The 24,359-nt window shown below is 46.5% G+C and overlaps 1 protein-coding gene across 1 annotated transcript in view; it reads left to right on the forward strand.

The window, feature by feature from the left end:
* Positions 1–24,359, forward strand: part of SPON1 (spondin 1) — a 242,174-nt gene that overhangs the window by 199,391 nt on the left and 18,424 nt on the right. Inside the window, exon 7 of the mRNA XM_054699388.1 lies at positions 18,059–18,123. Within this exon, the coding sequence (XP_054555363.1) occupies positions 18,059–18,123 (65 nt within the window). The remainder of the gene's footprint in view (positions 1–18,058; positions 18,124–24,359) is intronic.

Raw genomic sequence — 24,359 nt, forward strand, 5'->3', positions numbered from 1 at the left:
TTCACTACAACACATACGGTAGACAGTGTTGCTATACCCATTTTATACATGAAGAAACTGAGGGTCAGACAGGTGAAATGAATTGACCCAGGTTTCACAGCTAGAGGAAAAGTCAGAATTCAAACCTAAGTCTGTTTCATTTCAAAGTTTAGTCTCTTGCTGCTATTCCTGGAATTTGGATGTAGGATATAAGCATGTGTCGTAAAAATTATAATGCTGTGTGCTAACAATGCAGCTGACATGAAGTAATATGGAACAGGACAGCCCCAATAGGGAAAGACAGACTCCCAAACCTGATGGACTTCCTCATATTTCAGGGCAGTGGGGAGATAAATAGGTGCTCCTAATATATCCAGAGATGCTTTATCATGTTCTACTTATGAGACTCATTTCCGTTTTGCCTCACCTGGACATTCTGATTCAGGAGCTCTGAGGTAGAACCTGAACATAAGTAGACTTCAAAAGTTTTCAACTGATTCTGAAGTATTACCAATTTGGGGAGCATTGAAATATGGCCCCACCCGTGAATCTGAGTGCTCCCTACATCTTGACACCAAGTGAGTGTCATGAGCCCTCCCCCATGTTCAAGGTCACTAGCTCAGAAAAACACCATCAACCTCCAGCTTCAGATTGGCCTCTCCTCTCCCACTGCAATAATGTAATAGAAAGGGGAGTTTCTGGGTTCCCCTCCCACCCCAAGGAAGGTGGAACTGAGCAGCAAGAAGCTAAAAAAGACTGGGGAAAGGCTGGAAGAAGGAAGAAGCAGAGAGGGGTGAATGAGACTTAGAGGAGGCACATGGAGCAGAGATACATGTGAAGAAGCTGCACTTGCTTCTCAGGCTTGGCTGATACCGGGGACCTGGGGGATCTGGAAGGAGACACTTAAAAGACATGGGTGAGAAGCCCCTGGGGAGGCTGACAATGGCAGCCTTTATCTTGACTTGGATTTTTATTTTGTTCTTTTCATACCAGATTTGCCTTCTGCCCCTTTCCTATGGTTCCCCACCAGAAGGTGCCTTAGACTTGTGGCAGGCTTTTGGGCCTCAGTGGCGCTGCTTTGGGCCAACCCTGTTTTCCTGGGCACTTACCCATGAGGGGATGGACAATTTTGGGTGTTTCATGGGGAAACTATTTTAACTATTTTTTTTCTCTGCTCTTTCCATTGCACACTAATTGTATTAATTCCTTTCTGTTGATGGTATTACATATGTTTTGTCTTTATGCGGCAGATGACAAACTATTTAGAGCATGCAAGGTTTGGGGGTCCTGTTGTTACAGGGCAACCCCAATGTGAAAAAGGATGACCTGACTGTGGACCCTCACTTGCATGCTTAAAAGGACTTATAATGAGACTCAACTGCAGGCACACACAAAAAGGTTAATAAAGGGTTTATTAACAAAAAGGAGAAAATGAAGAAAGGCATGACTCAGGGAGAAAGAGAGAGATAAACTGGTAAAGGCAGTTGACCAGTTCCACTGAGCTGGGACCCCAATAGCATGCTGAAAGCCAGCGGAAAACCAAGCACCCTCAAGGCCCACATGTCTGGTTACCTACCGAGCCTGGATGCTTAACTCCACCCTTATTTCCCAGCAATCCTCCCTTTGGTGATGATGACATTATGGGATTTGTAGTCTTTGGTGTCTCCATAAAACCTGTGTTTGTGGAATTCATTCAGGACATCCTTTCCCCCCAGTACTGCCCAGTACTGCCCCTCAGTCTGCCCTGTAGCACCACCACCCGTGATGAGCTAGTAAATGTTTAACAGTCCACTTTCAGGAAAAAGAGAAAGTCCTGGTATGTAGTGTTCGAAATTTCCATGGTGTAAATGCCATGACCAATTTCAAATACTTCCCAAGGAGCAGTCTCCCTCAGACCCCACAACACAGCCAGAGACTCTCCGAAGTCAAGCTGGCTCCTGGAATATCAAAAGGAGGGGAGGGGAGGTGTGTAGGCAGAAATGCTATGACAAGATTAACAAAATTAGAGAAATGCTCTAACACAAAAATACAATGCAATAAAATTGTGCTAATCCCAAGATAATTTACACAATTTTTTTTTTAAGATTTATTTATTTATTATTTATTTATACAAGCACTGGGTACAGTCAGAAGCAAGGGAGGGTGAGAGAATCCACCAGAGCCAGAGCGGGGAGCAGAGCAGGCAGAAGGACCGAAGTACACTGCTGAGGGGAGCAGCGGGCGGCAGGAGAGGTCTGCGCGCCATGTGGGACTCTCCTCCGGTGGCCGGGGAGCAGCTGGGAATCGAACTGGCGCTGCAGAGGCTGCGGGCAGCTTCGCAACCCAGCGCTCAACCGTTTCGCCACCGGGGAGGCCCCAAATTTTAAAAATATTTATACACCAACATAGTTGAGGTCAATCAGTAGCAGAACATGTTAAAGGTTATAATATAAGCTTCTTGATTCAATTTTTATGTGAATCTCTGTGACTCTGGAGTCCATGCCAGACTCTAATCCAAGGCTTTCGTGGGCATGAAAATTGGGCAAATGCCTCCCCAGTCTTGTCTCTGCCCTTCCATCTCCCACTCTCACCCCTACACCCTCTCCTCCTGCCCCCTGCCAATTCCTGTAAAGGTTGAACATAGTTTTCTCTCTTCTGCCTCAGTTCTTTGTTTCCTGAGAATTTTCAAAGCCAGGTGCCTTGTACAGAAGAAGAAAAATAATTTACCTTGTATACCGTTCTGGGTTCTTGACTGAGACACCACCTCATAATAAAAGACAGGTAAATGGGGGGAGGGAATTTTGCTTGCATATAGATGGTTATGTATCCATATGGGGGCCCCACAAAGACAGGAGATTCAAAGGGCAGCCAACGAGTCAAGGCTAATCCAGTTAGTCTCCTGAGCTGAGACAGAGGGGGGGGGACAGGGGCTCCCATATATCTGGGCAGGAGAAAGGGGAATGCAAGGTGAACAAAGTCCCCTCTGCCAGGCAGCAGTGAAGTCTCCCAGAGGACAGAGCGATCTCTAGTAATCGCTCTCTCCCTGGCGCTGGCTCCCTTTCTAATGTAAATTCCCAGACCAAAGGTAACTTGTACTCATATGCAGAGCTTCTCCTGTGTCTGTAGTTTCTCAAAATAATCAGCTCAAAAGCATCCTTAGGCCAAAGAGGCATTGTTTGGGGTGGGATATTCACCCTTCACCTGCCACCACCTTACCTGGATGGCAAAACAGCCAAGTGAATTAAACATTAAAAAAAAAAAAAAAAAAATCAGGCAGTCCAGCTCCCGCTGTAGCAGAGAGGATCAGAGGTTAGTTGTAAATGATGGGCTCTTTCATCTGGCTCCAGTCTGGCAAGGGATCTGGCAGAGAGGAATCCTTTCTGGATTTCATTTTCCTTATTTCTCTGAGCTGCTTTGGCAGGATTATAAGCAAATCAAGTTTTGATCAATTGAAGCCTTTCCAAGGTTCATTCATTTATTAAACAAACATTTATCATATCCCTCGTGCTGGCCAGTGGGGAAGAGGGACACAGAGATGAAGATGACACACTGGCCTCCTTGAGGTGCTCCTAGTTGGGGGAAGAAGGGTGAGTGGTCAGAGGGTAACTGCAGTTCAGGACTGAGCTCCAGATACGTGCTCTTGGAAGAGGGCTGGCTGCACCCTCTAAGCTGAGACTTGAGCTGCAACCTAAAGACGATGTAGGTGGAAAGGCCAGATGCCCTGGGAGAGGGACCGTAGGGATGTTCCCAGGCAAGGTGAGGGGCACCCGGGATCCCCAAAGCTGCCTGCTCTAAATAGTTCTGCCATTGAGCATATCAAGACAAAACATACCCTAGTGAGTAAGACCTTCAGTGGAAAAGAACTTTAATACATTTAGTGTGCAGTGGGGAGAAAAGAAAGAATGTAGTTTAAAATAATTTCCAATTAAATACCCAAAGTTACCCAACCCCTCATGGGTAAGTGCTCAGGCAACCAGGGTTGGCCCAAAGCAGGGCCACTGAGGCCCGAAAGCCAACACCTTCTGGTGGGGACCCGTAGGAAAGGGGCAGAAAGGGCCAGGCAAATTTGGAGGAAAAGAGCAAAATCGGGGCCTCCTTGGTGGTGCAGGGGTTAAAGTCACAGCTATGAAGCTATCGCCAGCCACTGTGGCATGAGTTCCATCCCTGGCCAGGGAGCTGATGCACATGGTGCAGCAGACCTCTCCTGTCTCGCCCGCTGCTCCCCTCAGCAGTGTATTTCAGTAGATCTGCCTGTTTTGCTCCCCACTCTGTCTTTGGTGAATCCTCTCATCCCCCTGTATCTCTGGCCTACACCCCAGTTCTTATATGCATAAATAAAGTAAAAATCTTTTTTTTTAAAAGAGCAAAATCAAAATCAAGATAAAGGCTACCATTGTCAGCCTCCTCACTCTCTCTCACCCATGTCTCTGTCTCTTTCAAGTATCACCTTCCCTGTCCCCCAAGTCCATGGTACAAATCCAAGGCCTAAAATCAAGCTCCTTCTTCACACGTCTCTCTGTTCCCTGTGCCCCCTACAGTCTTCTTTTCTCTTCCTCTAAGTCTTGTTAACTTCTTCTCCATGCTCAACTTCACCCTTCCCTAGGTGGGGCAGGGAATGGGGAACCCTTTTAATATAGCAGTTACAAAGGAAAAGCACAGTGAGAGTGAACGCAGCACCTATAAGCAGTCTCCGTGATTTCTGACTCAGGCGTCTACTCGCTCCCAACTGGCCACTATGTGGAGGAATGGAGAGTCTGCGTGTATTGGTGATTCCTTCTGTGTCACACTTGGGCCCACCAAAATATCTTTTTTCTCCTATTTAAAATATAAAAAGTAACAGTGGTTATCTATGGGTGATAGCATTGTAGGTTGTCTTTATCTTATCCTTTCTGCCTATCTCTTTTCTCTAAATGTTCTGCAGTAGACACATTTTTGTAGTAAGGAAAAATCCATTATTAAAAAGTTTTTTTAGGGGCCTCCCCGGTGGCGCAGCGGTTGAGCGCTGGGTTGCGAAGCTGCCCGCGGCCTCTGCGGCGCCGGTTTGATCCCCGGCTGCTCCCCGGCCACCAGAGGAGGGTCCCACATGGCGCGCAGACCTCTCCTGCGCCCGCTGCTCCCTCAGCAGTGTCCTTCGGTCCTTCTGCCTGGTCTGCTCCCCTCTGGCTCTGGTGAATTCTCTCACCCTCCCGCGCTTCTGACTGTACCCAGTGCATGTATAAACAAAACAAACAAACAAACCAGCAAACAAATAAATAAAGCATGCCTCTATTAAAAAAAAAAAAAAAAAAAAAAGTTTTTTTAAGCCAAAACTACATGTAGTTTCAATCAAAACAGCAATTCTTCCTTTTACTACCTGAGTAAGGAAATGCAAGATTGAATTAGAAATGGGAGAAAAAATGTTGATAGGATTCAGTTTCAAACTTGTAAGTTATTTATTTTTCTTCTTTTTGCTTTGGGAGATTGTGCTATGCCAATGAGAATAGACCAGAGATGTGTGGACACGCTTGAATTTGAAAAAGAAGAGTCATTTTTATTGTGATCGCCTCGAGCTTGTATTATTTCCATGATTTATATTTTAGGACACTTGGAGAAAATTGTCCAGTAGTTAGGGATGATTGGATTATCGATACTCTCTTTTTAAAGAAAATAAAACATCTCATCAGAGAGAGGCTCAAGTCACAATGATGTCTCCACACTCAGCCTAGACTGTAAGACTTGGGGCTGGCAGTGGGCCCTGGGCTAAGTTTAGTGATGCCCAGTGGGAATTCAGACAGGACTCTAAGAACTGGGATTTTTCAGCACCATCCTCCAACATGTTGGATTGCCATGTCTAAGTCAAACAAGGGTGGGGTCTCTTAGATCCCTATTTTATGCTTCATGACGCCAGCGTCCCAAGAAGTGCCATCTTCCCTGCAATCTTCAGTTTGAATTCTTAAAAAGCAATAATAATCTCCACAACAGTTCACACAGTTGTATGGCTCATAAATTGTCCTGACATTTTATTCTCACAACAACCCAATATGAGTTACCCGTCATCCCAGTTTAGGGAAGAAAGAGAAGCTCCAAAAAGCTAACTGACTGACCTGAGTCCCCACAGCAGGAAAGTGGATGGACAGAGTTCAGGTCACCCCTAACAACTGATCTTTGTTGTTTCATTTTCCACTAGTTTCTCTGATTGAAAGGACAAGCCGCGCTCATTGGACTTTTAATAGTTCCCATTGTGTTATAACAAATCGCCACACAGCCAGTGGCTTTCCAGATATGGAGTTCAGAAGCCCAAAGTGAGTCTCACAGGGCAAAATGAAGGTGGTGGGGCTGCTTCATTTAGGGGGCTCCAGGCACTTTTTGTGTCTTCCAGTTTCTGGCCAGTGGCTGTTAGACTTTCTTGGCTTATGACTACACCTCTCCGATTTCTGCTTCGGTCCTCACACTGCCTTCTCATCATCTCTAGTTAAATCCCCCTGTGCTTTCCTTTTAAAAGAACAGACACATATATGGGGCCTACCTGGATAATGCAGAATAATTTCCTCATCTCAACATCCTTAGCTTAATCTCATCGACAAAGTCCTTTTAGTCATATAATGTAACATTCATAGGTTCCAGGGATTAAAACATGGATATCTTTGCGAGGCATTCTTCAGCCTACCACGAGAATATTTATATCATTTATTGAGTGGTCCTTCAATGTAAAATTTTCTCTGAATTCATACTTAGGTCAGAGGTTTTCTTGGTTTCCTGTTTTCAATCTTTCACTTGTAATGGCTTTGGGACTTCAGTATGCATTTGCTTATCATCTTTGAGCAAATTTAACTCTGACTCCCTGTTGGAAGTACTTGCCTAAAATCTGATTCACCTGCTGTCTTTCATGGTCAGAAGCCAGCCACCATTTTGTTCAGGACAGGTCTGGAAAGGGCTGCAGATAGCTGCACTCTTAGCTGGTAGGCCTTCCTGGTCTGCTGCTTTTGTTGAGAGCTTGTCACATGCACAGGACTGTACAAGCACTCTGCATGCATTTATAGCTCCTTTATAGCTTGTAACAAGCCTGCTAGGTAAATATCATTAACTCCATTTCACAAGTGAGCAAATCAAGTCTCAAACAGTTAAGTAACATGTCCAGGATTACACAGTTAAACCAGAGAGCCTTCTATACCCAACTCTTAATACCTTGCTGTTGCAAAATTGGATCATTCCCAATCCTGAGTAATATGTGGTCCTTTTTCAAAGACTATATCCAAGTTCATAAACCCTCAGGGTTCATTGATAATCATTTTCTTCATCATATTACTTAAATGTGTACAAAGATAGCTAGATATTTATTCCTTATGCTTATAGCTCTCATGTGACTATAAAAGCAAAATAATAATAGCACAAACAGAACTACAAAGCTTTTAAGATGCTAATTAGGAGCATTCTTTTAATGTGGTGGGTGAAGCTGTTTTGCTTCAATTAAATGACTGTTCACAATCTAGATCTAGTGCTGACTGCCCTGCCATGGGTCCTTGAGTGTCTGGTGAGCCTGGACACCAGCACCCTTTGGCGTAACTCGCTCCTCCCACTGCTCTCACAATCTTGACATCACACTTATCATTTGGACTCTACCTAGTGAGAATGTCATTAATTTATTAACTCTTCCTCTGTTTTCCCACAAACTAGGCAGCTGGGTTCTCTGGGAAGTAGACCAAGTCACGATGAGTGTACAAGAAGTTACCAGGGAATACTCTTGGGAGCCACACGTGTGGAGAGGGGCGTAGAGGTGCAGGAATGCTCACCAGGTGAAGCTGAGCTGGGTAGCAGTCCAACAAAGGTCTCTGCCAGCTCCCTGGACTAGGGCCAACTCTTCAAGAATTGTCCTGACTTGGGGGAAAGGGGCCAGACCTTTATTCATACACCATTTCTCTGTTCATACAACACAGCTCATACACCATTTCTCTGTTCATACAACAAAGAGTACATGGCTCTTTAATACAAACCATACAGCATACAACATCCTGTTCCAGGATGCCTCGGTAATAACTGGATAATAATTGTTTCATAACCTTGAAACTTCTGTTACCATGCAAAGCCTGGAAGAGGCCAGCCTGTGTGCTTCATCTTAAATTCCTAGTAGGGAAGCTTAGTGTTAGCGAGCAACACACAATTTCTCCTATCATCTCCTATCATCTTCCATTCTGTTCCCAAACCTGGGAGTTTTTAGGAATGAGAAGGGTTAAGCTTTTACAGTTTATGGAGCTATTCCTTTGCATTTAAATAGCACCATTGAAGAAAGCAACATTGAAGAAAGCAACATTTCTGGAAACTTATTTGATGCTAACCTTAAGATGCTTTTACTTTTCCCCTGTCCAGGTCATTTGGACCTTCATTACTTAATAGTTTGAAAGCTTTTTATGGAAATCAGTGGATAGAGGTAGATGGTAAAGAAAAACGTTATATTTAAGGACCTAGCAAAACAGACTGACAGCAGGCTGGGTCAGAAGCTTCTTCTGGGGAAGGGAGGAAGACCTTGGCATGTAGATGAATTCTCATTTCTTTCTGAAACTGCTTTTATTTTAAGATAACAAAGCCCCAAGAAGGCTAATAGGCTTTAAAATTGTCAAGCAAATAACCCATCAGATATTCCTGTCTTGCACTGGCTCTTCTGAGTCTTGTCTTCATTCTCTGCCCTGGCTGCCATCCAGATGTCTGTTCCCCTCCATACACTCTGCAGGCCCCATGCAGATCCTGCCAAAGCCTTCTCTCCTCCAGGTGAGAAGACCACAGGAAACAACCTGGACGTAGCCACTTCCTCCCATCCTTTGAATAGCAATATTTTTTATAGCTCTAAATCCAAAAGGCTATGCAGCAAAATGTCTCATTGTTTTCTTTGCTCCCTGGCTACCCAGTTCCCCTCTCTAAAGCACCCCATTTTAGTCAAGTTTTTATGTATCCTTCCAGAGAAACTTTCTGCATAAAGAAACACACACATGCACACAAATATTTTATCCCTAACATTTCTTTGCACAGCAGGAAATAGGTTGTTATAAAACTACAAGATTTACTATATTTTGGATTTTTTTTTTGTACATGGCTATCTACTGCCTTTTTGGGTTCATGGTTAAAGGAGCAATATCACAAATCAGATTCTAAAATATATTCAATTAGAAGGCAAGGTACAAAGTAGCAGTTACCATTGTGCAAGGGAATATAGGAATAAGGAAAACGTCAGGTGTGTGCGTGCAAGTTGTTATATACAGGTGAATATAGACATTGGTCATATTGCAGAGTAAAAATGTCAAATTTATGGGTGTTTTTTCCCTTTGTTTCCCTCTCTTTCTAACTTCCTGTAACATGGTTTTTAGTTGTTTTGTTTTGTTTTGTTTTACTTTAAGGTCCTTGTTTTTAGTACGTAAGGTATAATTTTCCCTCGGTAGAGTGCTTTCCTGGCCCTTTTCACAAGCAGTAGCACCTATGTCCTACAGTGCTTAAGTCTATCAGTGAAGCCTTCCTCCTTCACAGCTCTACTTAAAATCCCAGCAGCTCCCACTGTGCCTCCCTGGCCTCCCTCACCCCTCTCTGCTTTATTTTCCCCAGAGGTCCAGTAAACCTGGCACTAGACTAACAGCTCTCCGGTTTGGCTCCCTTCTTTGGGACAAGAGCAGAGACTGCTCACTCTCATTTTCCAGGCTCTGTCTCTAGCACCCAGAGTCCAGCCTGGACCGTGCAGTGTCTGCTGGGTGAATGGGTTCTGCCACCTGCCCTAATGAGCAGCATTGGCAGCCCCCATACTGTGCCCTCCAGTAGGCCACCCCTCGTCTTGCCCACTCCAGTCTGGCTCTCGCCTCTTGTCTTTTCAATGACCCCGCTCCCCACAAGTGTGTGCTCTCTCCTGCAGCACCCTTCACAGCTGACTCCTTGAAAAGAGCTTGCTGGGGCCTCCCCTGGTGGCGCAGCGGTTGAGCGCTGGGCTGCAAGGCTGCCGCAGCCTCTGCAGCACCAGTTCGATCCCTGGCCGCTGGCGAGGGTCCCACAAAAAAAAAAAAAAAAAAGCAGCTTGCTGGTGGACCTTCCCACACATGCTCCAACTGCACTCTCAGCAGTGACCTGCAGGGGGCGCCGCGGTGGCAGCAGTGCGCAAGGAGAACAGGCAGCAAGGACTATGGGGGCAGGAGGGGAACACTCAAGAACAGTGGAGGCAGTAGAGGGAGTGCAGGGGCAGCATAAGGGCTCTGAAAAGGCCCTGGGGCAGGTCCCAACCTTTCCAGCTATTTCTTCTTAGGCACTTGGCCTCCCTCACCCACTTCTGCGTCTCCACTCACTCTCCGGGCACTCCGGCCCATGACTTTTCCTGCCACCCATATCCTGTGACTTCCAAATTTATATCTCCAGCTTGGACTTCTCCCTTGAACTCCAGCCTCATATATCCAGCTGCCTACATGACACCTCCCCATGGACTCATCCTTGACCCCTTTTTGTTTTACACCCATGGGCAATCCATCAGCAGATCCTGTGGCTTCTATTATGTCTGAGTCCAGCATCTTCTCATCCCCTTTTGCTCTCTCCTGGTGCAGGCCCCCGGCCTGGGTCTCTGCTGCTCCCCTGCCCTGTCGGGGCTTATTCTCTTCAGCAGTCAGCAGAGTCTTGTAGACACCTAACTCAGACCACATAGTAGCGCTCCTGCTCACAAACCCTCCAGGAGCTTCCCAGCCCCATAGAAGAATCCCCCTAAGGCCCCCTGGGAGTGCAGCAAAGGCCAGAGGCTTCCTCTAGCTTGTCATTAATTAATTGTTTAATTAATTAATCCATTATTCATCCCTTAGTCATTCCCTGCATTCCTCACCCAGTCAGGCCAGTGCTGGGGACACAGAGAGGACACAGCCCAGTCCCTGCTCTACCACCGGGCTGTCCTAGAGGAAGGTGGGGAGGGGGAGACAGGGAAGTGGGGTGAAGGGTGCCCAGGTGAGCCTTTGAGTCCACCTGAAATGCTCCCACAGGGCAGGGGTGGGTGTTGTTGACCTTGCAAGTTGCCTTGCAGGGACAGTCAGCCACACGTGGGCTGGTGCATCCTCCCCAGGCTGCCGCTGGCCTGACCCACAGCACCTGCTTGAAAGCAGACCGAACCTGCCTAGCATGCTCTTTCTGGTGAGGGGTCAGATGCTCACCTGGCTTGGCCCCTTTTTCTTCTCTGCTCTGGTACTGGGGTTTGTCTCGTTGCTGGAGCTGGGTATGAAGATGGGGAGGAGTACCTAGGCAGGTCGGAAGGTGGGAGGGGGAGCCACACATGCCCATGGGCCTCTTCCGCTCAGACTTTCGGTGGCATTACAAAGGACAGGAAGTCCAAAAATGAGGTTAACCTAGGACTGGCACTTCAGTCACTAAAGGACAAGCTAAACCCATGTCTATGGCTGATGCCGGTGCATGGAAAGAGAGACACTGGCATCTCCGGGACATCAGGGTGATGCCATCCTCACAGCGCTCCTCCTCCAACTGACAAGGTGGAGGCGCCCTGGGCAGGCACTGGGCAGCTCTGATGGGTCCTTCCTTTCCCGTGTCAGAAATGCCAAGATACTTTCACAAAACCATCTCATGGGAAAACTGTTATCTACAGGCATTATGTAATTTTCCCATCGGAATTACAGGCTGTGTTTGAAAAGAAATAAAAAGAAATTGAATTTGAGATGCTTCTGTGCAACCACATCATCTTCTGGCGGGCCTGTTAATGGGCTCCAGATACCTTCTCTGGCTTTGAAACGGCTGTTTAGATGGCAGTTCGTGATGGCAGCTGCTTGCTACGCCACGAGCACTGACAAATGACCCGCCCAGGTCACTGAGGCCCAGTGGAGCTCTGACTCGGGCTCCTAAAGTTCCTGCAACCTGTCCCTTCCCCTCTGTCTCGCGGGCACCTGCTCTCTTGTGCCCACCAGCTCAGAGCACCGGTCTGTCACTGTCACTTGGCACAGTTCATCCCAGGCTGGTGGAGTGCTGGTGGATGGGGGCTCAGATAAGGCCCCTTTCTCATGGCAGCCTCTTACTCATTCATTCAACAACGCTGAGTGTGTTCCAAGCACAATCCTGAATACACTCAGTACAGCAGCCAGCAAAACAGGTCCTGGCCCACGTGGAGCCCTTTGTCAAGTGGCCACTGACCACTGGGGGCAGCGTGGTCATGGGTGACCTTGACTGGCACAGTTTCTGGAGAAAGGTGGGACTCCATTACTTCCTCTGGGATGTGGAGACCCTGGCTTGGAGCCTCAGGGGGCTACTGTGCAGACCTCCTGGGCAAACTGTACAGTTCCAACAAATACTAGTTGTCTGTTTTTGTTTATGATCCAACAAACCCAGAGCCTTTGGAAGTGATGGGCAGCAACCGTTGGACACAATTGATTTTAAAGATGCTTATTGCTCCATTATCACCTCATAAAATGGCTCATTTCTTGCTGCTCATCACCAGGACACTCACCTAGGGGTGAACAGATTCTCCTCAAAGGTGGGGACCATCAGGATTGGAAGCGGGAAGTCTGAGAAAGGGTAAAAGCAAAACTCAGGGCAAACTGCTCACTTGTCTACACAAGATGGTGGGGAGGGCACCAGCGAACCAGCCTGTGCCCAGCCCCCAGGCCCCCAGGCTCCCATCCTCACTCTTTGCTCTGCTCAGATGTGGCATTTCCTAATATTGACGTGATATTGACCCTGCACTTCAACACAAGAGCTCCTTGGAGAAAACTGTCAGGCAGCGGCAGCCAGGCTTTTGCTGGGGAAAAAAAAAAAAAAAAGCCAAATGAGAGAGGATGAGCAGAGGATGGGGAAGAAGAGAAAGGGGAAGTGGAAAGAGCTTGAGTTTTGGAGTCAGACACATCTGACCTGGAGTCACGGCTCCTGGGTAGTCTTCAGCGAGTCACTTGCCTTCTCTGAACCTCAGTTTTCTCATCCACAGAATGGGATGATAGGTATTCCCAAAGGTTTTTGTAAGAAGCAAGTCGCCGAATGGGGGAACACACAAGGGGGCAGGGTCTCTGTGTGCAATCCCTCCCCTTGCATTTCGTATCATTGGCTTCCCCCCTCTCTAGTGGTAGACAGTTTCTCTCCAACTCAAGACCCCCCTTTTTAATGAAAACCAATTGTCAGAACAGAATTAAAAGTATTATAAACACTGGAAGTCCTCTGAGTGTGGAGGGTGGAGAGTGTCCAGTCTTCCTGCAGCACTACTCGCCCTAAATAGTCTCCTCCTCCCTTATATCGTCTCTGCTCAAGGGCAACTAGTGGGGTCTTCAGAGTCAGACTGAAGTTTAAATGCTCACTCTGTCGTTGACCAACTGTGCAACTAATTAGGCCAAATAAATGCAATTCTGAGGATTAAAACGAATGTACCTGCCTTGTGTATATGCTGTAAAGATCATATAAGTCTTATATATAAGGTAATTAGCAAGGTACCTAGCACATAGGTCACTACTGTTAATGCTATTATCCTCCCTACAGTTCCTTCCCTCTCTGTCTATGAATCACACCCCATTTTCTTCTTGGGGGTGGGGGGAGGTATGTTGTTCAGACTGCCTTTAAGACTGCAGGGGTAGGGCAGGTCATGGCGTGGTCAGGGAGCTGAGCCGCAGTGTCTCTGGGAGCACAGGGCCTCCTCATGGAGAAGCAGGTTGTAGTTCAGAACTGGGAGATGCAGGCAAATGGGCAGTTGCTGGGAAGATGCAGGAACAGAGAAGGCGGTGAGGAGCAAGGCAGGGAGCAGACGACAGCCCCAGTCTTTTCCTGTGGACCTGGCTGCGGTGCTGGAGCGCTCCCTCCTTGCATGGCAACTCTGGAGTGCATGGCGTAAGGTTGGTTTAGACACCAGGCCGGGCCTGAACCCCAGACTCACTATCTTACTCTTTCTCAGCTTAGTCGTGGCATCTTCTGATATGAAGTGATTTCTGCCTCTGGCCTGTCCCAGGGCTGTGTTCCCTCTGCATGAACCCTCCTTCCTCTGGATCTGATCTCAGACCCTGGCCAGGCTGGGTCTGTGCTATTTCCATTTGGTACCAGGAGCTATGAAATTTGAATAGAGTTGTAACATCTTCACAATAGGTTTACCACAAGCAAAATTAATGAACGTGTCCTCGTGAAGGTGGGTGTGGTGTTGCGTAGTTTCTTTGGGTTTTTTTAAGTTTTATTTGCCATATATCTGGGAAAGTGCTGACTTCATCCATACCAGGCAGAAATGGTGTGTGCCCTGAAATACTTTCTTTGGAAAGAGTTCTCTGGGGATGTAGAAAGGCTAAGGATTCTTGAGAGAGCCTCTCTGTGCCTCAGAGACTTTTTAAAACTGCTTTTTATTTAAATCTGAAGTTAGATTGTCCACTGTGAATTTAAATACTTCATTCTTCAGAATGTAAAGGGGTCATCACCCCAGCGTCTCCATCCAAGGCTTACCTGGCTACATAAACTTCCGAGTACTCAGAGCTCGGCTTAAATTAGGGAAAGTTCTCCTGAGGCTTGCGGGTTTGTCGATACACTCCACTCTCTGTATAAAGCAGCACAAATTGATTCTAATTCCATCTTGGCCTGACTGTAAATAAGAATAAGAAGAGGAGCTAATATTTATGCTAATATGGGCTCTGTTACCTGATACATTATGTACATGACACATAATATAAGCAGGTTACATGAATTATGTCATTTAGCCCCCAACCCCATGCAGTTGACACTCTTTTTTTAACCCCATTTCACAGATGAGAATACTTAGATGTCAAGACACTTGCTGAAGACACAGACTCATAATGATACCATCAGGATTTGGATGCAGGATGACTCCAGAGTATGAGCTCAATCATACTATCCCCTCCCTGCTAGATTTGTAAATATTAAATACTCAAAAAGATTGGCAGTACCCAGCGTGCAAAGTCCACAGTCCATGAAGACACAGGCATATCACATTCTTGCTGGGGTATAAATTGTACAGACATTTGGAGGACATTTTGGCAGGCCTACCAAAATCTGAATTTGTTTCATCTTTTGATCATTCCTAGAAATCGATGATACAGCCATGTAAACAAAGAAACACATACACAAGTGGTCATCAGATCATCACACATGGGAACAACTCAGTATACACCAATAACACTGTTCAAGTGAATCAGAGAACATGCATGTTATAGAATGCTACACATACATAAAAACGAATGGGGTAATAGGTAGGTAGGTGGATAAAATAAGAATGGGGTGGCCTAGCTTTTTCAACAATTTCTGTAGACTGTCCATAGTGCTTGGGCCTGGCCAGGAACAGGTCAGTCACTCACTGATTCTGCAGAACTTTGCTTCTCCTAGGGAATCTTGATGGTTCAATGAAAATGTTTAGTTTTTGAAATAAACTTTCCAGAATGCCCCTGTTTTATTGCATCAGATAACACTATGATGACAAACAAAAGACAAGAAACTGTTGATCACACACATAGCACATCAGCACCAGATGAAACAATTTACAGCAAGAAGCTGTTCTAATGCACGCACACGAGGACTCGCCATCCTGGAAGCCTCCTCGGCTCTAAAACATAGCAATAGCAACAGAATTTCATCATCATAAATAAACATTAATAGAGGGCACAAACAATTCTTGTTATATACAGCAAAAGCAAAATCAATATGCCATTAGTTGGAACTTGAAAACCAAGATCTAATTACAATGCCCAGTGAATTGCAGGCAGACTAACTTGATGGCTACCTTAGCTCCACCCACATTGATTTTATTTTTTGTAAAGTATTTCTTCAAGGGCAAAAGGATTGTCATCGACAGTATCTTGTTACTTGGATCTCCTTTCTTGGATTTCTTCTTTATAAAAATTGACATGATTTGCCATAATGCGAAAAACTCCAACAATTTAAAAATCAACAAAGGGAGAGCTATGATGCTGCATCTATTGATATGGAAATTTTTCTGTAACATGATGTTAAGGAAAAATTTCAAATCATAGTGCGGAATAAGATACTCAGTGTAATGCAGTTTGGGTGGGAAAAGCTATATCTAACATGCACACACAGGTAGTTGCTTCTGCATAGAAAAAGGTCTGTAATGATGCACACAAAACTGTAACATCCCAGAGAAGGGGGGTGGGGGTGAAGCGGAAGGTAGGGAAGATGCCCAAGTGCAACGTGCTCCACATTTACTTTGTGCATGATGCTAATATTTTTTTCAATGATCATGGATTATTCTGGAGTTAAAAATCAAAGGAAAAAGGTGTATCAGAGCTAGATGATGAGGGCCATGTAGGCAAAATTCAGGAATGAAGAAACTGTCACAGAAGTTGCAGGGAGCCCCTGAAGCGTTCAGACAGGGAATGGTGTGGTTGGATTCGCCTTAATATAGAGGGTGGTTTACAGAATGATATTGACGTGTGAGGCTAAGAAATGGCAGAATGTTAACATGTGAATGCAGCAGATCTTGGGGCTGGAGAAGGAAGAAACTGGCGATGGTCCAGGTCAGGTTCAGGCAAATGGGGCCCGACAGGGGGAGGGGGGAATTTGCTTCTGGGGGGGTCACAGGAAGAGCTCAATGTGGAACACGGGACAGATGAGGTGACTTCAGGAAAGCCAGGTTCTGGGAGACACTGCCTGGCATCAGGGAGCTAGATCACACGATCTTCCTGCTGTCTGCTCCTCCCAGTCATTCAAAAGGTATTTATTAGGAGTGATGAGGACACTTTCTCAACAAATAAACAAATCTCCTATGAGAAATGTAAACCATTCAGTTGTGATTTGGAAATGCTTTAGCTGAAGATATCTGAATGTGGGGGGGTGTCAGCATGCAAGGATTCTTTCCTCTGATCAAAAGAGGGGACAGTCAGGAAGCCTGACCTCAGCAAGGGACTTCCAGGTGCCCTGGGGGGAAGGGGATTGCTTCTGTCTGCCTGTGGCTTGTCAGTGAGGCCTCACTTCTGCCCTTCACCCCATCCAGGACTATCTGTAGGTGCCCATCCTGAGCTTCCTCCTCTCTAAGGCCCACACCCCAACAATCCATTCCCTGGGGTTGAATGAGTGCTCTGGCCTGGGCCTAGAGACAAGGCCGAGCTGTCTTCCTTCCTCAGGTCTGTAGGATTTTCTAAGCAAGGCACCCAGAACTAAGGAGAAGTTCAGTTCATCCCAAATATATTCTAGGCCCCTACTGCCAGGCATGGAGCTCAGGACTGGTGCAGAGCTGTGAGCCAGCCAAGCAAGTCTCTGCCCTTCTGCTATTCAGGGACCTGTTCAGTTGGCAACAAAGCCTCTCTTTCCCCAGCTGGTGATGTTCTAGACTTTTCTATGCATGATGGCCTGCGGGCACTATGAGCACTACAGAGCCTGGTCAGGGGATGAGGAGGTCCAGCATCTGCTGAATCCACTGTGGGGAAAGCCTTGGCCAGCACTGAATTTGGACCTGTGGAAACAATAAACCTTGAAAAGATCAGGGTGCCCCATTCCCCCCAAAGTGTAACTGAAATGAAACATCCAAAGAAACTACCAAGTAAAGTTAATCAAGATCAACAAAGATCTGATCTTTGCCCTACTGCTTTCCTTCAAAATGTGAATTATCAAATTCTTCTTCCAAAATGCCTTTGAGTTCTCTTGCTTTAAGGGCACCCTACACACTGTCCAGGGTGACACAGAGCAGGACATTGTGAGTGGCAAAGAAGTGTGGCCTGAGCTTTATTGTGAGCTTCTTGTCCAAAAGAGTCTGACCTGGGGTGGGGGAGGTGGGGGGGGGTGCAATCCCCCAGGTCAGGTAATAACAGCTGAACACAGCACATGCCCTGCCCTCTGGCTGGACACACAGGCCAGTCTGGCATGAGGTAGAGTCCAGGTCTGTGCTTGGCTCCAGTGGGGCAGGCATGGGCTGAGCTGGAAACCCATGTTGTGGCTCAGTGGACCCTTAGGAGTCAGGACCCATCAGGCACAGGGGACACCCATCCTCCCTCCCCCCCAGACTGTTGAGACTCTAAGACCCCCACACCCTAGGGCAGGGCTGGATGGCTCCTTACCTGTGCAGGTAGAGCCTCAACAGCAGGTAAGGGAGTGGGGATGGACCCTGTCGCCCTGTCAAAGCCTCTTGTTCCCGTGACCCCGACTCTCCTCACTAAATATCTGTGGTCTTTTTTTTTTTCTTTTGCAGAGTGACGAGGTCCTTACTGTCATCAAAGCCAAAGCTCAGTGGCCAGCCTGGCAGCCTCTCAATGTGTAAGTAGCAAACAGACCTTGGCCCTTCCCTGCCCGCGGCCTCGCCTTGTGCTCAATGCGCCACCTACTGGCCACTGCGCGCCACAACAGCCCTCGGGGTCAAAGCGGCGAGGTGCGCGCCAGTGTGGGGAGCATCGCCTGGGCCCGCCTTCTCGGGCGGCAGGCGTGGTCTCTGTGCGCCCCGGTCGTTCCCACTCAACTCAGACATAGCTGCTGACCACAGAGGTCGCTCAGGCGCTCAGGCTCAGGGGCTGCACGTGCACTCAGAGGAGCCGTCTGCGGGCCTGGGCTCCAGGGCAGGTACCATTTGGAGTCATCTGGGCCACAGGGCTTGTGGATGCCAACTTTTATCCCACTAAGGGCCCCCTTCTACATTTTTTCCCTTAGGGAGTGTAGGGTAAGGTAAAAATTATCAGGCTTTTCTGCCCTCCCACCATCAGGATAGATGATGGAACCCTGTGGTCCTGAATGCATGCCTGATGGCGGGCACCTGGAGTAGGGTGTGGGCATAGGTAGATGGGATTCACCTGGACTGAGACTGGGCTTTTAAGGGCAGCGTCACGGGGACGCCAGCAGAAGCAGAGAGGCAGAACTGAGAGAGAGAAGCAGCAGAGAGAACACGAGAGAAGGCCGGAGAGCCTAGATAGAGTGAAGACTTGTTGGGGGCTAGGAGGCCTGCCACCCTCCAGGCCTCCCGACACCCCTGCTTGCCATGTGCCTGGTAAATCCCAATAAAAGCCTGCAAAGCCACTGAAGGCTTCAGGGTTCCTCCTTTACCCGGTCTGCTGGATCAGAAAACCTGCTCAGTGGCCTGTCCTGCCCTTACAGGGAGCCTGAATTGAGAAAGGGTAAACTACAAAGCAAGTTGTTTTTAGAAAGGAAAGAGGAGAGGAAGGGCAGAGGAAACAAAGAAACAGAAAAATCCTTTTACCTTGAGCACCTACTATGAGCCAGTAGCCCTGCTAGGGACGTAGGTTCCATGTCCATTTAATCCTCATTCCAACCCCACAATGTAGGGATTGGGAGACTTGGGGTTGCAGGGCAGATCCCACCTGGCATCCTGCTCCACCTGTGGAAGAACTCCAACGGCAGCCATATTCAGCTGACTCCACGGCCGTTACTGTCATCAGGTGCCTCCAATTAAGCAACAGGTCTCTCATTTTCCATTTTTTTAATCAATCAAGATGGATATCTCAACCAATTTGACTTCTGATCAGCATGAAGTTAGTGGTGTGACCACATCAAATTGTCTGACGCCTGCCCCAAAACAAACTAAAAAAAAGCTTGACTTTCACGCACCCTGTGTCCTTCCATCAAGGCTGACCGGAACATTTCATTGCCTCACAAATGCTTATTGAGGGTGTCCAAGGGGCAGTGCTGTGGAAGCTGCTACGGGATATAGCGGGGAGCAGAACAGTTTCTCCTGGAACTTATGCTAAGGCGGGGAAGACATTAACCAAACAATGATAATTGTGCTGTTTATAAAGTGAAGACATGAGGTGCCAGAAGAGTGTGTGGTGAGAGGTCGATCCAGCCTGGAGGTCAGAGAGCATTTCCTTGAGGAAATGGCAACTGAGCTAAGACCTCAGGAATCTGTAGGAGTTAACTAGATAAAGAAGTAAAACAGAAGAGAATATTCTAGAATGTCCAGAACATCGAATGCAAAGGCCCTGAGCGGAGAGCAGAGAACATTGAAGATCCTAAGAGGCTGTGGTGTAACTAGGTCCAGAAATGAAATGTGAGCTTTGCCAGGGATTTTGATATTTACATTAAGTGTAATAGGAAGTCATTGAAGGGTTTGAAGAGGCATGACAATATGATCTGACTTACATTAAAAAGAAATAACACTACTCTGATATGAAAAAGGTGAGAGTAGGTGAGGGCAGACCAAGGAGACAGCGACTGCAGAGGTCTGAGAGTGAACTCATTGTGAGTTGGAGCAGTTGGAGCATTGTGAGTGGCGTTGGTTGGAGAGAGGGGAGAAGAAGTGGTAGCATGTAGGAATAAACCCAACACCTGTGCTGGCGGGCCACGGAGGAGAGGGAGGCAGAGGCGCGGGGTGATTCATGAGACTGGGAACTGTAGTGGAAGTTCAGTGAGATAGAGCATATGTCCAGTTAGAGATGTGTTGACAAGGCATACGATATCCAATTGGGGTTAACACTAAGCTCTGAAACTCGGGGGGAGAATGGTGTATGGAGATAGGAAATGGGGAGTCATCAAGGAATAGAAGGCAATGCATGGATAAGAGAGAGCCCGAGAATAAGAGTCAGGTTTAGGGCCTCCCTGGTGGCCCAGCGGGTTGAGCGCAGCGCTGGGAAGCTGTCTGCAGCCTCTTGCAGCGCGGGTTCAATTCCCGGCCAGCAAGGGAGATACCCACACGCGGCAGGCCTCTCCTGACTTGCCCACTGCTCCCCTCACAGTGTATTTCAGTAGATCTGCCTGTTCTGCCCTCGCCCTGCTCTATCTCTGGTGAATTCTCTCACCCTCCCGTGCCTCTGGCCTGTATCCCAGCTCTTGCATAAATAAATGAAAAATCTTTAAAAAAAAAAAAAGAGTCAGGCTTAGTAGTTGTAGGCTAAGGAAAAATGTCAGGCTTTTCTGCCCTCCTGCCACCAGGATAGATGACGGATCCCTGCGGTCCTGAATGCATGCCTGATGGCGGGCACCTGGAGTAGGGTGTGGGCCTAGGTAGATGGGATTCACCTGGGCTAAGACTGTGCTTTTAAGGGCGGCGTCACGGGGACGCCAGTAGAAGCCGAAAGAGAAGCCGAGAGAAGGCCGGAGAGCCCAGAGTGAAGACCTGCTGGGGGCTGGGAGGCCTGCCAGCCTACCGGCCCCCCAGCACCCTTGCCTGCTGTGTACCGGGTAAACCCCAATACAAACCTGCAAAAAGCCACTGAGGGCTCTAGGACTCTGACTCCTCCTTTACCCGGTCTGCTGGATCCTAGAAAACCTGCCCTGTGTCCATTCCTGCCCTTACAGTAGTGAATGCTGAAGAGCGCCAGCGTTTACTATTGAGGACCCCTGCCAGCAAAGGAACAGAAAAGGAACAGCAGAGATGCCAGGGAAGGGAGCTGGTATCAGGGAAGCCAATAGTAGCATCCAAGGGCAGCGTGGCCAATGCAGATCCAGGAAGGTGACGGCTGCAGATCTGCAAGGGATTTTCCAACATGCAGATCATTGGTGATCTTCTGACGAATCCTCTTGGCTGAGTAAGGGAGAAGAGCGCAGCCCTGTGAAATGTCAACCGAAAGTGAGGTTATGCAGTCAGCAAGGTTTGCAGTGAAGAAGAAAGACTGGGCAGCAACTCCAGTCAATGAAGTTTTTTTTTTCTTTTTTTAAGATGGGAGACTGTTAAGAAAATTGAAAATATATATTTTCAGATACCGTACCACTTTTCACCCACTTCCTCAGAATCCTTAAGCCCCCAGTGGAACAGAATTAATTGATGGCAAACACTCAGACCTCCCAAACACCCAAACTACCCAAACACCCAAACCCTCTCCGCTCAGTGCTACCAGCTTGTTAAGGGAAAAGAATTTTCCTTTGATTTTCCCATACCCTAGTCTCCCCTTTCCTCTTCCAAATCTCATTAGGAAGTCAAATTAGGAAGCCTACATGCAGCCAAGTTTTGTTTTGCAGAAACAGTCCTGCCCCTCTTCACTGGGCCTGCTCGATTGAGGTTAATGGGATTCCAGGCTCCCTCGGGCCAGTGGAAAGCCAGGGTGACCTACTTTGCAAGGTCCTGCCCTTGGAAACTGACTTGTTTTTCAATGATCTTCATCTTTATCCCCAGGACCACTTCTCAAAGGACAGCCATGAATGAACAAATTAGCTGCTGACTTGTTTAGCTCAATAAATCAAGCTGTGGCTCTGAGAGCCCAGAGAGCAGGTAGAGACAGGAAAGACAGATTCGGAACAAAAACCCACGTCTTTCCCTGCTTCCTCTGGCGCCACCGTAGAAAAATACCCAGGTTTCCTGCAAATCAATTCTGAATTTCCACTACCCACTTCCTTCAGTTTCATCTGAATGCTAGAGATTACCAGAAAAATTTTAAATAAGTTTTATTCCTTTTCATATGAATCCTGTAAAGCACTGAAATTATTTCCTGAATTATTTCCAGCCACTGTTTAATTAACATTCGATTTGACAATGTTCCATGTTTTGAGACCTAAGAGAGGTGGGCAGACTGGAGACACAGTCTCTCTTTCCAGAAATCCTGCCTCTGGGGGGTCTGTGCCCCCATAATTACCCCAAGTCATAATTTCCCTGGAGGCCAGAAACATCTTTTTCTCTCTAATCAAGACTGGAAGTTTCAGGGCCCTCCCTGCCTCCTGCCAGCCTGCACTGCTAGGCCAGATCCAACAGTAGGCTCAGGATCCTACAGGAAGACTGGTGTTGGACTAGAGGAGCAAGAGGTAGATACAACTGGTCAGATGGTCCTGGGCCCTAGATGCCTCCAGGTTATTTAAACAGTTTTCCAGACTGGAAACCTCTCCAAACCTTCCTCCAGCCACACAGGATCTAGTGAAAGGCTTGAGTGTCCCCTAGTGGTTGAATTGAGTTTCTACAGCTTCAATTTAACGGGAGACAAATTAATGATGAGGGACAGAACCCAGCGTATAAGAGACCTAAGCCACCAGTGAGTGACCAGAGTCTCACTACTGTGAATCTGTCATTTATGAGGGGATAATAAGCCTACATAAGAGACCATAAAAATCCTTTCCTGACTCTTTTGTGGTTTTTGGAAGTTTTGTTGAGAAAAGTTGAATAGAAAAGCTAAATATTTACCAAGTCCTGTTACCTCGGCAGTGTCTTCATGAAAAGCCCTGGTATGGTGGTGTTCCCAATTTGCAGATATAGTAACTGCAAAAGAGGTGGCGTAAAAATCCCTGTCACATAGCTGATAAGTGGCTGAGCCAAGATATAAAAAAAGCAGCTTACCCCTTGTTCTACAGACCACTTAGTCTTTGTAAATGTTAAAAAGTGAAACATTTGTTCACATATTCGTTTGATTTTCATTTTTCCGGCACTAATTGTTCATAACTTGCCTTTACCTATTAGGATTATGGTATTTTTCTTACAGCTTTGTGTTAGCTCTGTAGATATTATAGATATTAACATTTGTCACTCAGACCTCATAGAGAAGTTTTTGCCAATATGTCATTTTTATTTTGTCTTTAATTCTATAGCATTGCTTCCTTAGACAGATGTTTCAGATCTCTTTTTTTATTGCTTTCATTGTCTCAAAACTGAAAAAATTAACTTTTCTCTAGCAGACTAGAACACTAGATCTTTTCCCCCAATAATCTGGTTGTTCTCTGTTTAACTCTGCATTGTGTGTGTGTGTTTGATATTAATATGAATCCCATTTTTTGGTACAACTGGGTTAGCATAACCCCACTTATTGCACAATCTTTCCTTTCCCCTCAATTTGAGATATCTGTTTTGTATCAGTCCGGATTTAAAGTTTCTGGGCTCCAGCATCTCACTGATTCATATTTCTTTCTTATCCTAAATATAGGCAGTTTAATAAGCATGTTTTCTTATATATTCTGTTTTTCTGTTATATGTTATGTCTCCATCAACTTTCTTTAATAGAAAATTCATATAAATGTAAATCCCAGCTAGAAAAAATGAAACGAAATTAGCAAAGTATCACATACGGAAAACCATGCCATATAAGAAAACATGAATAAGGATTTTTGTCATAATTTGGACACATTAAAGGATTCCAGTCACATCTAGCATTTACACAAGAAAAGTCACATATATTCGGATCCATTTTATTATTTGAAATAATATTTTTATTGTAGAAGTAATAAATACTTGAGTTGTTTTTTTTTAATTAAATGTGAAGGTCAAAGGAAGTATAAGAACTCCATGTTCATTTCCTAGATTAATTCATTTATTTCAACAAATATTTGAAGAGAACCCTTTGCATGACAAGGTCTAAGCCAGACACTGGGACATAGCTGTAAGCAAGACAAAAATGGCCCCCACTCTACTGGAACCTAGTGGGGAAGACAGAAATGAAACCAGAAACTCCAAGGAGAAAGTAAGGTCTGTGTGCACTGAAAAGATATACTGGGGTCCTCAGCACCTTGAGGGGAGATCAGGGGTCACTTCCTCCAGGTCATACTGTGTAAGCTTTCTAGTCAATGGTAAGAGAAATGAGCAGGGTATGAAGATGCTAGAAAATCACTCCCAGGCCTTTACAGATGCAAGTTGA

Source organism: Talpa occidentalis, unplaced genomic scaffold, assembly GCF_014898055.3.
Source record: "Talpa occidentalis isolate TD23 unplaced genomic scaffold, MPIMG_talOcc4v2.1 talOcc4.3, whole genome shotgun sequence".
In the NCBI taxonomy this organism is placed as follows: Eukaryota; Metazoa; Chordata; class Mammalia; order Eulipotyphla; family Talpidae; genus Talpa; species Talpa occidentalis.